This window comes from Enhydra lutris, unplaced genomic scaffold (assembly GCF_002288905.1).
Source record: "Enhydra lutris kenyoni isolate GAN:26980312 unplaced genomic scaffold, ASM228890v2 scaffoldscaffold16, whole genome shotgun sequence".
NCBI lineage: Eukaryota > Metazoa > Chordata > Mammalia > Carnivora > Mustelidae > Enhydra > Enhydra lutris.
Window position 1 is genome coordinate 4,318,732 of NW_019154100.1, and position 22,916 is coordinate 4,341,647.

The following is a 22,916-nucleotide window of genomic DNA, read 5'->3' on the forward strand; positions in this document are numbered from 1 at the left end:
CACAAGTATAGTCAACTGTTTTTTTTTTAATTGAGGTATTGTTGATATACAGTATTATATTAGTTTCACCAGTCTATTGTCTATATCTATGAGCTAGTGGTTTTTGTTTGGTTGGTTGATTTTGAAGATTTCACATATAAGTGAGATCATACAGTATCTTTCTTTGTCTGACTTGTTCAACTGAGCATAATGCCCTCAAGTTCCAACCATTTGTCACCAATGGCAAGATTTCATTTTTTTTAAGGATTTTTTTTTAAAGATTTTCTTTAAAGATTTAAAGATTTCATTTTTTTTAAAGATATTTGACAGAAATCACAAGTAGGCAGAGAGGCAGGCAGAAGAGAGGTGGGGGAAGCAGGCTCCCCGCTGAGCAGAGAGCCTGATGCAGGGCTCAATCCCAGGACCCTGGGATCATGACCTGAGCCGAAGGCAGAGGCTTTAACCCCCTGAGCCACCCAGGTGCCCCAAGATTTCATTTTTTATATGGCTAAATAATATTCTGTTATAGATACATAGATAGATGCACATTTTCTTTATGTATTCATCCATTGTTGGACACTTAGATTGTTTCCATATTTTGGGTATTGTAAATAGTGCTGCATGGGGGTGCATGTATGTTTTCAAATTAGTGATTTTGTTTTCTTTTGGGTAAACACCTAGAATTGCTGGATCATATGGTAGTTCTATTTTTAATTTTTGGAGGAGCCACCATAGTGATTTCTCTAGTGACTACACCAATATACATTCCCACCAGTAATGTACAGGGGCTCCCTTTTCTTCACATCCTCACCAACACTTGGTATTTCTTCTCTTTTTCATAATAGCCATTCTAACAGATGTGAAATGATGTCTCTTTATGGCTTTTATTTGCATTTCCCTGATGATTAGTGATGGTGACCATCTTTTCATGCACCTGTTGGCCTTATATCTGAATGTCTTTGGAAAAATCTCTATCCAGATTCTCTGTCCATCTTTTGATTGGATTTTTTTTGTTATTGAGTTGACTGAATTCTTTATATATTTTGTATATTAGCCCCTTATCAGGTAAATGATTTGCAAATATTTTCTTCCATTTTGTAGGTTGCCTTTTCATTTTGTTGATGGTTTCCTTTGCTGTGTAGAAGCTGTTAAGTTTGATATTAATGCCTCTTGTTTATTATTGCTTTTGGTGTCTTTGCCAAAAAAACATTGTTGAAAGTGATGTCAAGGAGTTTGCCACCTGTTTTCTTCTAGGAGTTTTGTGGTTTTTAGTTTTTTTTTTTTTTTTAATATTTTATTTATTTGACAGAGAGAGAGAGATCACAAGTAGGCAGAGAGAGAGAGAGGGAAGCAGGCTCCCCGCCGAGCAGAGAGCCCAATGCAGGGCCTGATCCCAGAACCCTGAGATCACGACCCGAGCCGAAGGCAGAGGCCTTAACCCACTGAGCCACCCAGGCGCCCCTGGTTTTCAGGTTTTACATTCATGTCTATAATCCATTTTCAGTTAATTTTTGTGTATAGTATAAAATAGTGATCTAGTCTTATTCTTTTGCATGTGGCTGTCCAGTGTTCCCAACACCATTTATAAAAGAGACTGTATTTTCAGGATGATATATTCTTGGGTTCTTTGTCATAAATTAATTGACCATATTTGCATGGGTTTATTTCCTGTGTCCATTCCATACTGTTCTGATTATGTAGCTTTGTAATACAGCTTGAAATCAAAAAGTATGATGCCTCCAGTTTTATTCTTTTTTTCTCAAGATGGTTTTAGCTATCTTGGGTCTTTTGTGGTTCCATACAAAGTTTAGGATTCTTCTGTTTCTGTGAAAAATGCCGTTGGAATTTTTATAGGGATTGTACTGAATCTGTAGATTACTTTGGGTCATACAGATATTTTAACAATATTAATTCTTCTGATCCATGAGCATAGAATATCTTTCCATTTATTTCCATCTTTAATTTCTTTCATCAGTGTCTTATATTTTTCAGTGTATAGATCTTTCACCTCCTTGGTTAAATTTATTTCTAGGTATTTTATTCTTTTTGATGTAGTTGTGAATGGAATTGTTCTCTTAATTTCTCTTTCTGATAGTTCATTATTAGTGTATAGAAAGAGAACAGATTTTTATATATTGATTTTGTATCCTGCTGTTTTACTGAATTCATTCATTTGAATAGTTTTTGGCAAAGTCTTCAGGATTTTCTATATAAAGTATATCATCTGCAAATACAGTGACGCTTTTACTCCTTTTTAAAAAATTTGGGTCTTTTATTTCTTTTTCTTGCCTAATTGCTTTGGTTAGGGCTTCCATAATTATGTTGAATAAAAGTGGCCAAGAGTGTACATTCTTGTCTTTTTCCTGAATCTAGAGGGAAAGGTTTCATCTTTTCATTACTGAATATGATGGTAGCTGTAGACATTTCATGTATGGCCTTGTGTTGAGGTATGTTCTCTCTCTACCCACTTTGTTAGTTTCTGTCATGACCAGATGTTGAATTTTATCACATACCTTTTTTGCATCTATTGGGATGATCATATGATTTTTATCTTTAATTTTGTTTATGTGGTGTATCACTTTGATTGGCAGATGTTGAACCACCATTGCATCTCTGGAGTAAATCCCATTTGATTGTGGTGTATGATCCTTTTAATCTATTGTTGAATTCACTTTGCTACTCAGTTGATTTTTGGTAAAAGGTACAAAGGCAATTCAGTGGAGAAAGGACACTCTTTTTAATAAATGGGGCTGGAACTATTGGATGTCTGTCCATAAAACATAATGAACCTCAATCCATACCTCAACCTTATATAGAAATTAATTCACAATGGATCATGGACTTAAATGGGGAACCTAAAACTAAAAAAAACTTCCAAGAGAATATATATGAGAAAATCCCTGTGACATGAGTTAGGCAGAGTTTTACATATGACTCCAAAAGCCCAGCCCATAAAAGGAAAAAAAAAGATAAATTTTACTTCATCAAAATTTAAGACTTTTGGCCTGTGAACACCGTTAAGAGACTGAAAAGAGAAGCTACAGACTGGAAGAAATATTTCAAATCACATTTCTAACATAGAACTTTTTTTTATAGAATATATAAGGAACTCAAATTCAACAGTAATCCATCTTAAGAATTGTCAAAAGATCTAAACAGACACTTTAGGTATATAATCAAGATACACTCATGGCACATAAGCATATCAAAGTATGATCCATATTGTTAATCATTAGGAAAATGGATATTAAAACCATTATGTGATACCACAATACATTCATTAGGATGGCTACCAAAAGAACAAAAAGGGGGGAAAAAACTTCCCCCAAAACTGATAATTCCAAATGCTAACTGAGATACAGAGCAACTGTAACCTGGCCATTAGGAATGAGTTGGTACATCTGCTCTGGAAAACAGTTTCGTGGTTTCTTATGAAGTTAAACAACTCACTTACCACATATCCCAGTATTTCCATTCTTGGATATTTGCCCAGGAGAAATTAAAGCATACATTCACATAAAACTTGTATGTGAATGTTATGATAGCTGTATTAACAGTTTTCAAAAACTGGAAACAACCAACATGTCCTTTAATATGTGAAAAATCAGTGGTACATCCATGCAGTGGAATGCTACTCAGCAATAAAAATGAATGAACTATTGACTCATGTATCAACATGGATAAACTATGAATGCATTTTTCTAAAATTGCTAAATCCTGAGAAAGATGTAGCTCCAAACCTGTAATCAATCACTCCTTGTTACACACAGAATAAAATCAAAGCCTTACAATGCTTTTCTCTTTACCCCCACCAGAATATAAATGCCATAGGTGCAATGATATTTATGTTTGTTCTTTGTATTTGTTGACTGAAGAAAGTAGATATTAATACCGCTGGTTTACAGATGAGGAAACATCAAAAGTTAAGTTACTTGAATTTGCGCACAAGTCTTTCCAGCTCCTACACTTCTCCTTGCCATCATACTGCTTGCCATTACCTTTGGCTTAGCATAGTTTCAAAACTAACCCATGGTCCTCAAGTCTGACCTGCATGTTATAATCAGCTAGGAGGTTTTTAAAATTCTCTTTCTGGCCTTTTGGTCCTTAGATGAAATCACCTCTCCAGGTGATTCTGATGCATAGTGACAAATGAAAATAATTACAGATTAATATGTTTGTTGAATTAGTGAATGAACGGACTTGATAGCTTAATATATGACTTTCCCACATGGTTTTTGTCTGCTGTAGTATATTGACTTTTCCTGGCTTTTTTCCTTCTATCCTTATTTCTTTTTTCTTTTTTACCTTATGCTTTGAAAGTTCTCTTAGAGTCTGTTTTTAAACTACCCTCTCCTCTTCTCTAAGTATTAATGCAGTAACAATTAGAACATTTCTGTAGATGTAGAGAGTTCTGGAATCTTCTTCCTTGAGGTACATCTCTCTGATCTCAACCTAAAGTGGAGTGAGTGGTCTTGGGACTTACTGTTTGAATGAATTTCTACTTGTTTCTCTTCTAAAGAGACATTTAGTTGTAGATTGACAATTGTTGTTCTTATCAATAGTGCAAACAGTTGCAGAGGGATGAATTAGAAGTAGATGATCAATGTGTGTGATGGTTTTTCTTCTAGGTAGATGAAGAGTGGGAACCAATTATTTCATTTAGATCAACAACTTCAATTCATAATTATGACTTTAAAAATAATTTACTTTTGTGGAGACAGAGAAGCTAAGAGCAAGTTATTTCTGAAAACTTTATATTCTATAAAAGATTTCTGGGAGTAGTTTATTAATTTAGGTGCACGTGAAGTTTTGTTGCAGATTATTAACCTGTGGAAAGGGAAGTAAGTTGAGAGAACGATTTAAAGCAAGTGTTATAGAGCCCTTCACAATTAAAAGTTAATCAGAAATTAAGGAAAGCTTTCTAGAGTCCATTGATAAGCTATATTTTTCTTACTTTTTTCATTAAATAACTTATTGAGTGCTGTATTTTACCACTGAAAGATGATGAAATTTTGCCTAGATTTTCCTGTAAAACTTAAAGGCCCTAAATAAGGAATTATTTTCACCTCTTTGATAATCCTCCACCTGTCTTATGAAGCTCTATGCTTAGATTTATTTTAAAATTGAGGAAATAGTAGTACTTAAGAGTTTGATTCAAACAAAGAGGGAACAGTCACTTCAGGTTATACTAACTGTGGCTATGAAAAAGTTAAAAGACACATCTGGCAAATTTCTAGGTAAGACTTGTAAGAATAATCTGAGGGAATGGAGCTATGACTTTTATTTATTTATTTATTTTTAATTTTTTTTAAAATTTTTATTCATTTGACAGAGAGAGAGAGAGAGAGATCACAAGTAGGCAGAGAGGCAGGCAGAGAGAGAGGGAAGCAGGCTCACCGCTGAGCAGAGAGCCCGATGCAGGGCTCGATCCCAGGACCCTAAGATCATGACCTGAGCATAAGGCAGAGGCCTAACCCACTGAGCCACCCAGGTGCCCTGAGCTATGACTTTTAAATGATGCATTTCCTGCTGACTTTCAGGCTTATTAAACTCAAATTTTAAAAATGAAACAGACTTGAAAATAACTGAGAACCACAAAAAGGTTTCTAGATGCCATTATGCTTTTCACCATGAGTGACAGTAATGTTTAATGCACATTTAGAGTATTATTGATTTTTAAAAAGATTTTATTTATTTATTTGTGAGAGAGAGAGAGCACAAGAGCACAAACGGGGAGAGAGCACAAGTTATCAGTCAGAAGAAGAAGTAGACTCTCCCTGCTGAGCAGGGAGCCCAATGCAGACTGTCCCAGGGTCCTGGAATTATGACCTGAGCCAAAGGCAGACACTTATCTGTTTGAGCTACCCAGGCGCCCCAGAGTGTTATTGACTTTTTTTAAGTATCTTGTTATTTTAAATAAATACCCTAAGATATCATTAATTTCTTCCATATTTCTTTTTTCACATTTTGGATAGAATTTACTTTCTTACACAACATTTACTAAAGTACAATGCAAATCAAAGAAAATGTGTTGTTTATTAATCTGATCCAAAACTCCAAAAATGTTTTATCATTTGAGCTGCAATCGAACAGGGAAGTATCATAAGACCAAACAACTGTAAGTTTTCAAATTCTTAGGAAAGACCCTTTAGAATTTACATGATATGTTTTGTATTTGGTTATAGATTGAAATATACAATAAGCTGAATGGAGTTCTCATTAAGAATAACAAATCTTTAAAATACTTAATGCAGTTCTACAGAACACAGATTATTCCACTGAGAATAAACAGATGACTCCTAGATCCTTTGAAAAACAAAAGAAAAAAAAATCTAGGGTGTCCCTGAAAAATCCCAAAAGTGTCTTTGGTGTGCTATGATAAGTGTAAGTGTTAGAGGGAAGGATTTTCTTCTCTCATTCTAGATGAAATGATGAAGGAATAGTATTCAAAGATTGAGCAACCATCTTGAAAATTAAATAAAAAAATTTAAATTATGTAGTGATCAATTTATATGTATATATACTTATACTGTATATATGATGTATAAAACAAATATTTATATACATTATAAATAGGGTGGTTATTTGTCAAAATGATAACTATGATAATCTTCCAGTTATCTTTTGTCTTTCTTTACTCATTCTACTATGTGTATGTATTGCATATTTAAAGTAAAAATGTCAGTAACAAAGAGCCCTTAAAAGACTGAAATGCTGATCTCATTAAGTATAGATGTGGGCCAGAAAATACTGCTCTTGTAAGTCAGTAGTTAACACCTGTCTCTAAAATAGGTTTAGCAGATGTCTTTCCCTGCCTGTTCACCTTTATCTCCATACTCAGATATAACCATTTGTCTGGAGGGAGTTACAAGGGTTTTATATAGTGGTGTGTGCACATTGAAATCACCCAAGTTGCTGAAATACCAGTGCTCTTGTGTCACTCCCTGGAAACAGATTTAATTACTCTGGAGTGTAGCTTGGCTAATGGGACTCTTTGAAGTTCTCCAGGTTAAAAGTGTACAGCCAAGGAAGGATGAGAAACTCTGTTTTATAGGAAACTTAAAAAAAAAAAAAACTCATTTGTTTTTCAGCCTGTTAATTTGTATTCTGTTGAAACTGTTACTACCCTGTATAAAACTTGTGTTGAAAAAGTATATATTATTTTCAACTGTTTTCTTAAACAAGCTATGTTTTAATGTCCAGCCTGCCGCGGAGTTAATTAGGGATCATGATGGACTGTTGTATTCTGCCTCTATCTTTTTCTCCCTCCTGTCTGTCTTACATGCTGTCCAAATGGTTAATTTTCGGAAGCATAAAATTATTCTGTCACTGCCATGCATAAAATCCTTTAATTATCCATTCTTTACAGATTAAAGTATAAGTTTCTAAGTGGCCCCAACGTATTTTCAGTTTTATCTTCTGTTATTTCAAAACTAGAGATCCTGAGCTCCAGGTGTACTGACCATTCCTTGAATAGTCCTTTTATTTCATACCTGCCTTTACATATGCTATTTCCTTTATTACCAATTTCGATCATAGTTCAAGAGTAGATTCAGAAACATTTATTGGAATGGAGCGAAAGTAGCCTTTATTACTGAGCATACTAGCCAAGGATTGTAGGGTTTTTTTTTTTTTTAACTGTAACTTAACACCTTCTGAAGTTCATATGTGAACAAAATTTCCTACATTTGTCACGCCCCCAAATTGGCTGAGTCTATTTTATACATAATTTATACAGAGATTTAAGTGTATTCAACCATAAAATTAAGTTATTTCCTGCCAATGTGAAAAGGAAAATTGAAGGGTTCATATATGTAGATAAGTTTCATAGTACAATGTGCCACCTGTGAAACCTTAACAGTTTCTGTGTGGGTAAATGTTAGTTTAACAAGAAGTTGATTTGGGCAATGTTAAAAATTTGAGGTGTTTTTTCTATTAAGATAAATTTGGTAAAATGTAGTTTGCTCCCTTACATATGCTTCCTAGGTTTTTTTAGTGTTCCTAATTGTGTTATTGTTTATTTAGGATACTGCTTTGTAACTTATGTTTTATAATCTAATTTGATAATATTTTTTCCCATTAGAATGTGAAACATGTTGCAGAAACATTCAAGAAGTGGCTGAAGGGGGAAGGAAAAAAGTGCCACAGCTTATCAGAAAAAAACAAAAGAAAACATGGGAAATACAACCACCAAATTCCGTAAAGCACTCATCAATGGTGATGAAAACCTGGCCTGCCAAATTTACGAAAACAACCCTCAGCTGAAAGAATCCCTTGATCCAAATACATCTTATGGGGAGCCCTACCAGCACAATACTCCATTACACTATGCTGCTAGACACGGAATGAATAGAATACTAGGGTAAGTATTACTGTAAACCAATTAATGATAAATTAGTGAAAGGAAAAAAATCCTTGATTTTGGAAAACACATACATATGTGCATGTTATATTGTAGTGAATCAAACTTTCTTTTTTTTTTTAAAGGTTTATTTATTTATTTATTTATTTTATTTATTTTAGAGAAAGTTCAAAGGGCAGGGGGCAGTTAGGGTGCTCAGAGAGAAACTCAAGCAGACTCTGCCTATTGCCAAACCCAACATGGGACTCTGTCTCACAACCTGAGATCACAACATGAGCCAAAACAAAGACTCAGATGCTTACCCGACTTTGCCACCCAGGCGCCCCAGTGAATTATTCAGTATGTTTCTTTTTTTTTTCTATGATGCCTAAATCAGACCAAAAGTTTTAATAGGTTGGATCACATATTCTTGTGGCTGTAAATATATTTTGATCCTCAATATGTTTCATAGTATGATATCTTGATAATAGTTCAGTGTTTAATTTATAGCATCTGAATTCGAGAAAAGTACTTATCAGCTATCCAAATATTGCAGGGAATGGTACTTACAGCAAAATTTTCAGTTCTGGTTAGCTAGTTAAACTTGAAAAAACAGATGTATTTACCTTATCTAGTCATGATTGAGTTTTAGTTTCCTTTCTTTTAGTGGGCTTTAGTTACTTGAAAAGGCTTCAAAAAGCAAAACATTTCCTTAAAATCGAAAATACTGAGAAAACTTAAAATCTCTCCCAACAAGAAAGTTGATGGCAAACATGCTTATATGAAGATTCTTACCTCATTACGTTAGAATTAAATTTTATATTTGCTACCTTATAAAATGAGGGAAGCAGAGGATAGTAGTTCTAAAACAGATTTGGGGTTTTAAGAATTAGATTATGCAGCTGTAACAGTCTGATGCCGAAAAAGAGAAAGGGACATTTCTTTGCTTATTACATAGTGAAATAAAATTGATAAAGTAGTATTCAGAGCTCTTTAGAACTTGATAAAGTTTGGCCTTTTTTTTTAATTTCTTTTAATATAAATTATCCAAATCAAGCTGTTCCTTTTGGTTTCCTTGAAACATGTTATGTATGCTCTGTTTGCTGTGTGCGTGCTGCTCTCCCTGCCAGGAGTCCCCTCCCCCACTCCTCTCAGCTTTCTCTTTATCTGTCTTACCCTTCCTTCAAGGCCCTGAGCAGGATTTATCTGTCTCCTTAGCCAATAACAACCCAAAGGAACCTCAGTCTTTTCTTTTTTAACTTCTGTGGCTTTTTTTTTGTTTGTATGTATTATTTATTTGATATATACTGCTATATCATTGTGCTTTATAATTTTGTATATCTTCTCTCTACCTAAATTACTACTTTTTTAAAATTGTACCTTCTTTGTACTTCTAGCATCTAGCATAATATCCTATACAAAGTAAATAAAAGTTTTATGAGATTGTCGCACAAGGAAATATTTATGATGAGGATTTGTAAATGAGAGAAATTCCTTGAGTGAGTTTAAGTCGTCCAGACCCGTTATCAAGTTGGCATCTCTGTAACCTCTTAAAACTAAAGTCGGTATTTCTTGGCTTAGTGGGTATTTCCATAACCTCTCCTTTTTGCATTTAGTTTTTGTTTCCATTTCTCTAAAGATACCTACTTCGAAGCCACCACCAATTCATCTTGTTTGAAACTTTATATTTTTGGTTTTTCCCTGTGTTAATGACTAACATATGTGCTGAGGCACAATACATGAGGCATAATACGTTATATGAGTGCTTACTGTTTTCTAGGCAGTATTAACAGTGTCCATATGCATTATCTCATTTAATCCTCATTAGAACTCTGTGAGGTAGTTTGCTATCTGCATTTTAGAGGTGAGAAAACTGAAGCACAGAAAATTAAGCAACTTGTCAGATCTCTAGCAGCTTACAAATGACAAAGCTAATTGTCCAGGCAGATGACTGTAGGCTTTAGGTTTTGTGACCACTGTGATAGCCTCATATCTCTTTGGTCTGATAAACCTATGTGTCAGGTCTGTCTAAGCCACTTATTAGCAAGGCAAGTTATTTCATCACTCTGGGCCTAAGTTCCTTTATTTGTAAAATAGATATCTATTACATACAGTTTGTGGGACAATTAATTAATGTGTTATATGTCTATCATGCTGCCTAGGATACCGTATGTACTCAATAATGTTATTGCTTCTCATTTCTGTAACCCTAAATATATTCAGATAATCCTTGATTTACTCTTTACCTAACCTGCTACTAACAGAAAGTTCACTAAGTTTTATCTCTAGAGTTCACATCTTTCCATTCCGTTTCCGCAAGCTTAGCTCACCCTTATCAACCTGTCCTCTCAACGTGGAAAATATCTGATTCCTAAATGTTCTTTTTCCAAGACTTTTCCTCTCATAATCTCATGTCCAGATTAATCTTGCTCAGTTATATCCTTTTTTTAAAAAAGATTTTATTTATTTATTTGACAGAGATCACAAGTAGGCAGAGAGGCAGGCAGAGAGAGAGAGAAGCAGGCTCCCTGCTGAGCAGAGAGCCCAATGCCGATGCCGATGCCGATGCCGATGCCAGGCTCAATCCCAGGACCCTGGGGTCATGACCTGAGCCTAAGGCAGAGGCTTTAACCCACTGAGCCACCCAGGCGTCCCCAGTTATATCCTTTTTAATATTTTTTCTATCATGGCAAAACTGTAACAATACCCTTTTGTCTGTATTACTCTGACTTCTAAAGCTCCCTTGACCTTGCCCTCATTTTACCCAGTCAGCCTAATTTCTCATTACTTTCTTAACAAGCTTTTATCAGTGACACTTGTTGACTGACTTCCTTTGTGCTCTCCCCACCTTTAGAAATGCCACCCTGATAGTTTTTATTCCTGTTGCTCTTTGATTCTCAAATGTCTTCTTTCTTCTCTGATTCCCTCTCCTTTAAATCCTAACTTGGTTTCTGCCCTTTTCATGAATTTACCTTCAACTACTCTGACCTACAGGGTTTTTTTTTTGTTTTCTGAAATTCCTGCAACTTAGATTTTAAACCATCTTATTTTAAACCATCTTATTATTGTTAAACTCATCTTCTCCACTCGATTGTAAAGATTGTAAATACAATTCTAGACACATAGTCATTTTCTCAATAGATTAACTATTGAATACTTAAACCATTAAAGCTTTTTGTTAAAGCTGAGTATCATCAGTGAGATTACAGAACTGTTGTATTGCTTTAGCTTCCTAACATTGAACTACTATAATATTTAGTATTAGGTCTTATGATATGATTAATTAAAACTTGCTTGGAATACTAAAGTAAAATACACTATTTTTTTTTTAAAGATTTTATTTATTTATTTGACAGAGAGAGATCACAAGTAGGCAGAGAGGCAGGCAGAGAGACGCAGGGTCGGGGGGGTTGGGGGGTGAGGCTCCCCACTGAGCAGAGAGCCTGATGTGGGGCTCAACCCCAGGATCCTGAGATGATGATCTGAGCTGAAGGCAGAGGCTTTAACCCACTGAGCCACCCAGGCGCCTCTAACACAGTGATTCTTAAAGTATGTCAGAGGACTCTTAGATCCTGAGATGCTTTTAGGAGTTATACGAGGTCAAATCTATTTTTGTACTAATACTAAAGTATTATTTGCCTTTTTCACTGTATTGACATTTGCAGTGAAAGTGCAAAATAAATGGGAAATAAAACTGCTGATGCCTGTAGATTAATTAAAACCTGGTACCCAACCTTCGTAGTAATCATTGTATTCATCACGGGTGGCCACTTGCAGTTTAAAAAAAAAAAGCCAGTTTCACTTAAAAATACCCTTGTTGAAGCAGTAAAAGTTACTTCTTTTACTTAAACCTAACTGTTTTTAATTAATCTCCATCATTGAGCATAGTACGAAAAAAGTTCATTGGTTTGATTTCAGATTTTACATTGCAAGTAACAGAAGAAATGGCCACTTGTTGAATTTTTGGTATAGTATCAAATATGAATATTCAGGCACTTTAGAATACTAATTTTAGAAAAAGTATTTTAGAATACTGGTCCTTTTTCTAACTATATAGAGGCTAGATTTTCCTCATATTCTTTGAACCAAAACGACACATCACAACAGATAGAATGCTATGAGAATTTGTCTTCTGTTAGCTAGACCTGAAAAGAAATTTATAAATGTGTAAAATAGTGCCATTCCTCTCACTTAATTTTTGTTTATAAGTTTTTTTTTCATTTTAATATGTCAAGATTATTTAATATATAATGGCTTTTTTATGAATAAGTATTTTTAAATGTCTGTTTTAATTTTTAATACAAACATAAATATATATAACCCAGATAAACAAAAGCTCTTAGGAGACTTAACTGATTGTTAAAGTGTAAGAAACCTGTGACAATATTCTTGACTCTTCAGGGTAGGAATATATCTGTCTTTCTCTGTCATGTGGTTATCATTCTATTGAACAAGCAAAGACCTATAGAAAAGATGACATATATATTCTCTTTAGTTACAAGTTTGAACTACTTTTATAATTTAGCCATATGTATTTTACTTAACTTTATATGTTTCATTTCAGCCTAAAGTTTTTGGGTATTTTCTTCTTTATTTCCTTAATTTTCTGGAGAGATCAGTGGCTCATAATTTCTTTAGTAAAGCCTTTAACATCATAGGCTAGAATCAGAAATTATTGTTCTCCTTTCCTAAGGTTAAGCAACTCTGATTTCCTTAATCTGATTTTTTTTTGTTTTTAAAAAAATTTATTTATTAAGAAAATCATAAATTATTAAATGTTTAGTTGCTTTTTGAATTAAGAAATTACCCCTTTTTAAAGATTTTACTTATTTATTTATTTGTTTGTTTGAGAGAGAGCAAATGAGAGCTGGGGAGGAGCAGAGGGAGAGGGAGAAGGGGAAGACTCCACTGTGAACAGGGAGCCCAAGGTGGAACTCCATCTCATGACCCTGAGATCACAACCTGAGGTGAAACCACGAGTCAGACGCTTAACCAACAGAACCATCCAGGTCCCCCAAGAAATTATTCTTTTTAACACTGTCTTGTAGAATAAGGGTAAATAGCATGTATTCATCAGCATTAAACAAAATAGCAAGTTTGTTTTAATTATTTGTGTTTTAGATAGCTTCAGATATTTCACTGTATTTAACCTTGCTAGACTTTCTAACAAAACTGATGGCCATTATTTTCTTATGATGCCTCATTTAATGTCAGGTACATGTCTACTGGCTTCAGTACTTGCTCACCTTGGCTAGATTCCTAATGCATGAAATATATGGATAGACACAGGTGTATATATATACTTAGTCAATGACCTAGTGGCCATAGACTAAAACCTCCATGTGGAATAAGACCTTGATTTTATCTCCATTTCCTTTAACTTTATGGTACCTACAACAAACAAGCATAACTTTCCTCTCTTGTTAGGCAGGATAATATGGTAAAAATAGTTTACAGTTTAGCAGCTAGTTTGGGTCCATATCTCTCAGAACCCAAATGCTGTTTATTTACATTATATCACACCACAGTGCCTCCCTCATAAGAAACTAAATCCATATTCATAAATAGTTACTATTTAATGTAGCAAGAAGACTTAAATTTTGCAGTCAGTGTGTCCTGGTTGGGATACTTTTTAGTTATATCTCCTAGAAAGTCATGTATAAAATGGGAATTACAGGGACACCTGGGTGGCTCAGTCAGTTAAGCATCTGCCTTTGGCTCAGGTCATGATCCCAGAGTCCTTGGGATCACATCCCACATTGGGCTCCTTGCTCGGCAGGGAGCCCGCTTTTCCCTCTGCCTGCCATTCCCCATGCTTGTGCTCACTCTCCCTCTCTCTCTGGCAAATAAATAATAAAATCTCTAAAAATAAATAAATAAAATGGGAATTATAATTCATATTCTTTAAATTTTACAGAGTAGCTTCTTTTGCTTCTTTGGAAATAAAATATAAAACCTTCATTAGAACATATGTTAATATCAAGCTTTGAGAAGTAATGGAGTTTCTAATTTTTTATTTCTTTTTTTTTTTTTAAGATTTTATTTATTTGCCAAAGATAGAGAGAGAGAGTACACACAAGCAGGCAGAGAGGCAGGCAGAGGCAGCGAGAGAAGCAGGCTCCCTGCCGAGCAAGGAGCCCGATGTGGGACTCGATCCCAGGACCCTGGGATCATGACCTGAGCCGAAGGCAGTGGCTTAACCAACTGAGCCACCCAGGCGTCCCTTGATTTCTGCTCTTTACTCTTTCATTTTAGGAGTTATCAAGTTCTTTTAATGGGTTAAATGGATTAAATTCTCCTCTCCTACCCCTCCTTGCCTGCAGACTCCATAGGACGTGGACTTAATTTGTTTTCTTCACAATATGCCCAAGTTTTAGAATAGTACTTGCAACTATAGAATAGTTAGAATATAACTATAAATAGTTATATTTATATTCTATAAATTAACTATACAACTCCAGTACTTGTTGCATGAAAGCGAATATTTAAATGAAACTGAAGATATATGTATGTATTAGCGACTGAGAGAATAAGAGTGTTAATGGCAAGAAATTGAGGTGCTGGCAGATAGACTGTTATTTTGGAGGGAGCTCAGTTGAATAGGAGACGATAGTGGAATATGCAAGAGAAGGGGGCCTATAAAGGAGTTAGAATATGGTCTAGAGTTCAGATGAGAACTCAGGGTGATAGAGCATTAACAATTATCACAGAAGTAATAATAGAAGCCCTTTAAGAGAATCATGAATCCACCACCATTGTCTATCATTTGGGTTCTGTTAATACTTTATAGTTTACAAAGTACCTTCATAGAAACCATTGAAAGATAGGTAGATGGCTGTGAGAAGAGATTTGCTCTCTAAAAGGAGGGAATGTGTATGAAGAGGAAAATGGATTCAGAACTGAATTTTCTTCCAGTAAGGGGTTAGGAAGTGGAGCTGCTACCATGGATAAATAGAAACTGTGTTTAAAAAAAAAAAGAGAGAGAGAGAGATTTGAGAAGGTGTATACTTATGGAAACCAAGGTAATAGAAAAGTCAGGATATAAATGGATAGTCAGGGGCACCTGGGTGATTCAGTTGATTAAGTGTCTGCCTTTGGCTCAGGTCATGATCCCAGAACCTGTGTTCGGCTCCCTGCTCAGTGAGCTTATCTCCCACTCCCTCTGCACCTCCCCTCTCCCCCACATTCTGACTGGTGGCTCACTCTATCGAAAATAAAATCTTAAAAAAAAAAAAAGAATAGTCAACTATTTCAGGTTAAAAGCAAAAGTTAAGGATAATGATGGTGAATTTAGCCATTAGGAAATTTCCTGGGGATGTGAAGAGTGCTATTTCAGTGCTGTGATAAGCATTGAGTCATTCGAAAGTGGAGATTAAAGAAGAAATAGAGGTAACAGTGATAAAGAATCTAGAAAAACAAATGGCTCCTGAATGGGTTAGTAGGGTCAAATGAAAGGGATTTTTTTTTTCCAGGTTAATGTTTTTCTTATTCCACCTTTCTAATAGTTATCTTTTGTCCATATTCCAGAATTAACCTGTGCAAGTAGTAAAATACACTTCGTAATTACTGACATTGTTACAGAGAGGGGTCTACCTAAAACTTACATATCAGCTAGTTATTATTCCATTTTGCATTCATGTACATTAAGGAAGACTCTACTTTTGATATTAAATTAAAAGACTCTACTTTTGAAATTAAATAGGTGATAGAGGGGTGCTTGGGTGGCTCAGTGGGTTGAGCCTCTGCCTTCAGCTCAGGTCATGATCTCAGGTCCTGGGATGGAGCCCCGAATCGGGCTCTCTGCTCATCAGGGAACCTGCTTCCCCCTCTCTCTCTGCCTGCCTCTCTGCCAACTTGTGATCTCTGTTAAATAAATAAAATCTTTTAAAAAAATAGGTGATAGAAAAGTTAGTAATGTGAATGAATAAAATTAGAATATCCACTTTTATAATATTAGCACAGAGTATTTATGTAGGTGTGGTACTATGTCCAATAAATTTAAGGATCTTTCCTGAGTGAATACATATAAAGAAGCTACTTTAATATTTTAACTTGAAGATAGTAAACTTTTTTTGTTTGATTAATCAGAGTCTGGCAGTTTGGACAGTTACCCAAACTGTCAACTGCAAATTTGTCAACTGTCAAATCTGTCAACTGCAAAATTATCTATCTCTTCTCTGTATTGGGGAGGATCTGGAAATGTGTAATACGAGAAAGAGAGAGATGTCTCTGTATCAACTGACATTTGTTCAACTTACATTGAATCCTGTGGTGTAAATGACCTGAGATCTCCTGAACAAACAGAAAGAGGAAAAATGATATATCGGAACAGAAAGGGCTGGATAAAAGTGGTTTAAGCAGAATCTTACAGAATCTGAATTAATTTTAATAATTTCTTCCTAAATTAAATTTTTAAGAAAATGAAATTATTTTCTTAATTTAATGCCTCCTAGGAAGGGTTTTAATTTTGAACACGTTTTTAGAATGTCATTTTAATTTTAGTTATCCACTACAGTCCCACTATTAATTCAACCATTATAAATACATATTATCATCAGTTGTTGATATGGGCAAAATATTGTATGTATGTTTTTTCCTTTTTTTTTTAACTGTTAAGCAACAATATGGTCTTATAAACAAACAAAACTGCCCATGTTACTGCCTCTTTTAAACAAGTTAGAATTATTTTGTGTTCCCTTCTCGTTTAAGCTATAACATTCAGAGAATTTGTAATGACTTTATATTTATTTATTTATTTATTTATTTATAATTTTTTATAAACATATAATATATTTTTATCTCCAGGGGTACAGGTCTGTGAATCTCCAGGTTTACACACTTCACAGCATTCACCATAGCACATACCTTCACCAGTGTCCATAACCCCACCCCCCTTCTCCCAACCCCCATCCCTCCAGCAACCCTCAGTTTGTTTTGTGAGATTAAGAGTCACTTATGGTTTGTCTCCCTCCCAATCCCATCTTGTTTCATTTTTTCTTCTCCTACCCCCTTAAACCCCCCTGTTGCATCTCCACCTCCTCATATCAGGGAGATCATATGATAGTTGTCTTTCTCCTATTGACTTATTTTGCTAAGCATGATACCCTCTAGTTCCATCCATGTCGTCACAAATGGCAAGATTTCATTTCTTTTGATGGCTGCATGGTATTCCATTGTGTATATATACCACATCTTCTTTATCCATTCATCTGTTGATGGACATCTAGGTTCTTTCCATAGTTTGGCTATTATAGACATTGCTGCTATAAACATTTGGGTGCATGTGCCCCTTCGGATCACTACGTTCGTATCTTTAGGGTAAATACCCAGTAGTGCAATTGCTGGGTCATAGGGTAGCTCTATTTTCAACATTTTGAGGACCCTCCATGCTGTTTTCCAGAGTGGTTGCACCAGCTTGCATTCCCACCAACAGTGTAGGAGGGTTCCCCTTTCTCCACATCCTCACCAGCATCTGTCATTTCCTGACTTGTTAATTTTAGCCATTCTGACTGGTGTGAGGTGGTATCTCATTGTGGTTTTGATTTGTATTTCCCTGATGCCGAGTGATATGGAGGACTTTTTCATGTGTCTATTGGCCATTTGGATGTCTTCTATGCAGAAATGTCTGTTCTTGTCTTCTGCCCATTTCTTGATTGGATTATTTGTTCTTTGGGTGTTGAGTTTGCTAAGTTCTCTATAGATTTTGGACACTAGCCCTTTATCTGATATGTCGTTTGCAAATATCTTCTCCCATTCTGTCAGTTGTCTTTTGGTTTTGTTAACTGTTTCTTTGCTGTGCAAAAGCTTTTGATCTTGATGAAATCCCAATAGTTCATTTTTGCCCTTGCTTCCCTTGCCTTTGGCGATGTTCCTAGGAAGACGTTGCTGCGGCTGAGGTCAAAGAGGTTACTTCCTATGTTCTCCTCAAGGATTTTGATGGATTCCTTTCTCACATTGAGGTCCTTCATCCATTTTGAGTCTATTTTTGTGTGTGGTGTAAGGAAATGGTCCAATTTCATTTTTCTGCATGTGGCTGTCCAATTTTCCCAGCACCATTTATTGAAGAGACTATCTTTTTTCCATTGGACATTCTTTCCTGCTTTGTCGAAGATTAGTTGACCATAGAGTTGAGGGTCTATTTCTGGGCTCTCTATTCTGTTCCATTGATCTATGTGTCTGTTTTTGTGCCAGTACCATGCTGTCTTGATGATGACAGCTTTGTAAAAGAGCTCGAAGTCCGGAATTGTGATGCCACCAACTTTGGCTTTCTTTTTCAATATTCCTTTGGCTATTTGAGGTCTTTTCTGGTTCCATATAAGTTTTAGGATTATTTGTTCCATTTCTTTGAAAAAAATGGATGGTATTTTGATAGGAATTGCATTAAATGTGTAGATTGCTTTAGGTAGCATAGACATTTTCACAATATTTATTCTTCCAATCCAGGAGCATGGAACATTTTTCCATTTCTTTGTGTCTTCCTCAATTTCTTTCATGAGTACTTTATAGTTTTCTGAGTATAGATTCTTAGCTTCTTTGGTTAGGTTTATTCCTAGGTATCTTATAGTTTTGGGTGCAATTGTAAATGGGATTGACTCTTTAATTTCTCTTTCTTCTGTCTTGTTGTTGGTATAGAGAAATGCAACTGATTTCTGTGCATTGATTTTTATATCCTGACACTTTACTGAATTCCTGTACAAGTTCTAGCAGTTTTGGAGTGGAGTCTTTTGGGTTTTCCACATACAGTATCATATCATCTGCGAAGAGTGATAGTTTGACTTCTTTGCCTATTTGGATGCCTTTAACTTCCTTTTGTTGTCTGATTGCTGAGGCTAGAACTTCTAGTACTAGGTTGAATAGCTGTGGTGATAATGGACATCCCTGCTGTGTTCCTGACCTTAGCGGAAAAGCTTTCAGTTTTTCTCCATTGAGAATGATATTTGCGGTGGGTTTTTCATGGATGGCTTTGATAATATTGAGGTATGTGCCCTCTATCCCTACACTTTGAAGAGTTTTGATCAGGAAGGGATGCTGTAGTTTGTCAAATGCTTTTTCAGCATCTATGGAGAGTATCATATGGTTCTTGTTCTTTCTTTTATTAATGTGTTGTATCACATTGATTGATTTGCGGATGTTGAACCAACCTTGCAGCCCTGGAATAAATCCCACTTGGTCGTGGTGAATAATCCTTTTAATGTACTGTTGAATCCTATTGGCTAGTATTTTGGTGAGAATTTTCGCATCTGTGTTCATCAAGGATATTGGTCTGTAGTTCTCTTTTTTGTTGGGATCCTTGTCTGGTTTTGGGATCAAGGTGATGCTGGCCTCATCAAATGAGTTTGGAAGTTTTCCTTCCATTTCTATTTTTTGGAACAGTTTCAGGAGAATAGGAATTAGTCCTTCTTTAAATGTTTGGTAGAATTCCCCCGGGAAGCCGTCTGGCCCTGGGCTTTTGTTTGTTTGGAGATTTTTGATGACTGTTTCAGTCTCCTTACTGGTTATGGGTCTGTTCAGGCTTTCTATTTCTTCCTGGTTCAGTTGTGGTAGTTTATATGTCTCTAGGAATGCAGCCATTTCTTCTAGATTGTCAAATTTGTTTGTGTAGAGTTGCTTATACTATGTTCTTATAATTGTCTGTATTTCTTTGGTGTTAGTTGTGTATAATTATTTATTTTATACTTTGAACTATAAATATTCATAGATAGACTTTGTAATAACTTTATAATTTTTTATTTTAAGATATACTATGATTTGTGTCCCATTTCTCCTATAAACCAGCCATTTAACTGATGCCTAATTATTTTTAAGATTTTATTTATTTATTTGATAGAGATTATAAGTAGTCAGAGAGGCAGGCAGGGAGAGAGAGGAGGAAGCAGGCTCCCGCTGAGCAGAGAGCCCAATGTGGGACTCAATCCCAGGACCCTGGGATCATGACCTGAGCCGAAGGCAGAGGCTTTAACCCACTGAGCCACCCAGGCGCCCCTGATTCCTAATTTTATTAAAGTAACACTGTATTGAATGTCATTGTTCCTATAGATTTTTATTTTTTTAAAGACTTATTTATTTTAGAGTGTGTGTACACACGTGTGTGTGCAGAGTTGGGGGGCAGAGGGAGAGAAAATCTCCAGCAGACTCCCTGCTGAGGGAGGAGCCCGACATGGGGCTCAGACCCACAACCCTGGCTGGTACCATGACCTGAGCCAAAATCAAGAGTTGGACACTTAACCAACTGAGCCACCGAGGCACCTCACAATTTTTATTTCTTTTACATTATTTCCTTTAGTCTAAGTTCTCAGAAGTAGGTTTACATGGTCGAAGGAGATGAACCATGTATTAGTTGTTAATGAGCTATTTATTATGTAATTTGCCCAACATCACATAGAGTGACAGAATTAGGATTAAAGCCTGACAATCTGTCCTAGATGCCATGTTCTTGATCAGTTCTTGATCAGTTCTTGATCTTACTATACTGCTGTCTTGAGAGATCTAGAGTGTTGTCTTAAGAGATCTCCAATGTTATGTCACCAATCTAGGTCAGAAGAGTAATAATATACATTCAGTTCATCTGTCAAAGTTATAGCAAGAACTTGGTGTGTCTGACAGTATGGTGAGGATTTCAGAAAGAATGGGATATAGACCCTGCCTTAGAAGCCTATGAACTAAGTGGTAGACAGAAACAGATGTGTAAGAAAGTAACTATGATGCAATGTAATGAGTTATATAATTCGGATGCTGTATGAAGACAAGGAAGTGACCAAACAGGAGGAAGGAACATAGTGTAAAGAGGCTTCTAAATAGGACTGGGTTTGTTTAGATAGTCTCCGTTAGTTTCTAGGAAACCAAACAGCAGAGCAAGCAATGAACCTACATGTGTACTGTGAGGATTAGAAGGCCATAAAGGCTATGTTGGACTGTAGAGAAAATAAGTACAAGTAGGGCTTTCTGAGGAAATTTTACTGAAACGGGACCTGGGCTAACAGACAAGCTTTGGAAATTAAACTGTGACTGAATAGAGATTGAGAACTCCAGAGAGATTTACCTCCCAGGAGATAGATGTTTACATATGAAGGGGGATGAGGAGTGGGTAAGACCTGAGACCATGAAGACATTCCCTATGTCGTAAAACTCAGATGCTAGTCTTTTCATCCCCTGAGAGATACACACAAGATCATCCCTAGGATCTTTTGTTTACACTCAAGGTTAGGCTTTTCTACCCTGCCTCCAGACAGGAGGAGTCTGCTGTATAACCCTTCCAGAATCTTATTTCCAGGGCTCCTTGCTATATTAACTTGCTATTACTGCTGTGACAAAGTACCACAAACTTCAAAACTTAACACAAACTTATTATATTAAAGCTCTAGAGATCAGAAGTCTGAAGTGTTCTATTGGACTAAACTCAAGGTGTTACCAGGGCTGCATTCCTTCTGGATGTTCTAGGGTAGAATCAATCCCTTCCTTCCTTTCCCAGCTTCCTAAAGCTGCCTGCACTTTTTGGCTTGTGGGTCCTTCCTCCATTTTTAAAAGAAACCATCTTAGCTTCCTTCCATCTTCGAATCTCTCTTTGACTCTTGACCCTCCTGTCTTCCTCTTGAAAGGGCTTGTGATTGCATTGGGTTCACTTGGTTAATCCAGGCTAATTTTCCATGTTAAGAACCTCAACTTAATCACACCGCTAACATCATTTCACCGTGTAAGGTCCAATATTCTTGGGTTCCAGGGATTAAGACATGGATCTTTTTGGGGTGAGGACCTTATTCTGCCTACCATACTCACCTATAGTGCAGACCCCAGTACATATAGAGTAATGTCTGATCTGGCTCTAATTGCAATTTCCCAGTGGGAAGAATTGAGGTATGAGTAACTGACATAGTTTATTACAAGTAATGGTAATTTATTTGTTCCTGCTCTGGCAACACCATGTCTACTTTCAGGACAGTTCAAATCAGTGTAGTGCTAAAACCCTAATAGACTGTTTTTGAAGGGCTCTACAGCTGAGCTCTCTAGACTCCTGAATGATAAGAACAGGAAAAGTCCAGAGTTGTCTGGGATCTTCTGCCTTAGGACCTCCAACTTAACCTTTTTCTCATAAGAGCTTTCCAGCTTGGCTATCTCATTCAAATTGCAGAGTCCATTCTAGCCTCTTTTTTGTCAGTTTTTTCTGTCAGACCCATATGTTTAAGCTAAAACTAACCTAAAAGCAATCCAGATTTAACTAGGGGCTAGAGTTTGGCTCCGCTGCTTTCCCTTTGCTGTTCTGTACTTGGACATAGAAATGCAAATGATACCAGCCCTCCACAGTAAATGTAGGCACTCATCTTCAGATACGGGAGTTATATTCCCATTTCATAATGTATTTGTGCGTTTTCTAGTATAGGCTGACTGTATTATAGCAGGTTTTTGTTTTTTTTTTTCCCCAATTCATTTTCCAGTATCTTATAGCCACTGAATTGGCTCAACTATTAATCCTATGATCCTAGTTCAAGGATGTATTAGGGAGCTAAGCATAACTGTCAGATCTAGGTTTGGCATTAGTTAAGGGAGCTCACCTAAACCTATCATTGGTAAAGGCTACCCACTTTGGAATTAAATCTTGGTC

General features: G+C 35.9%; 1 protein-coding gene across 1 annotated transcript in view; it reads left to right on the top strand.

Annotated features, from left to right (window-relative positions):
- LOC111147227 (ankyrin repeat and IBR domain containing 1) overlaps window positions 1-22,916 on the top strand; it is a 152,187-nt gene that overhangs the window by 47,968 nt on the left and 81,303 nt on the right. Inside the window, exon 2 of the mRNA XM_022503121.1 lies at window positions 8,063-8,341. Within this exon, the coding sequence (XP_022358829.1) occupies window positions 8,154-8,341 (188 nt within the window). The 5' untranslated portion in view covers window positions 8,063-8,153. The remainder of the gene's footprint in view (window positions 1-8,062; window positions 8,342-22,916) is intronic.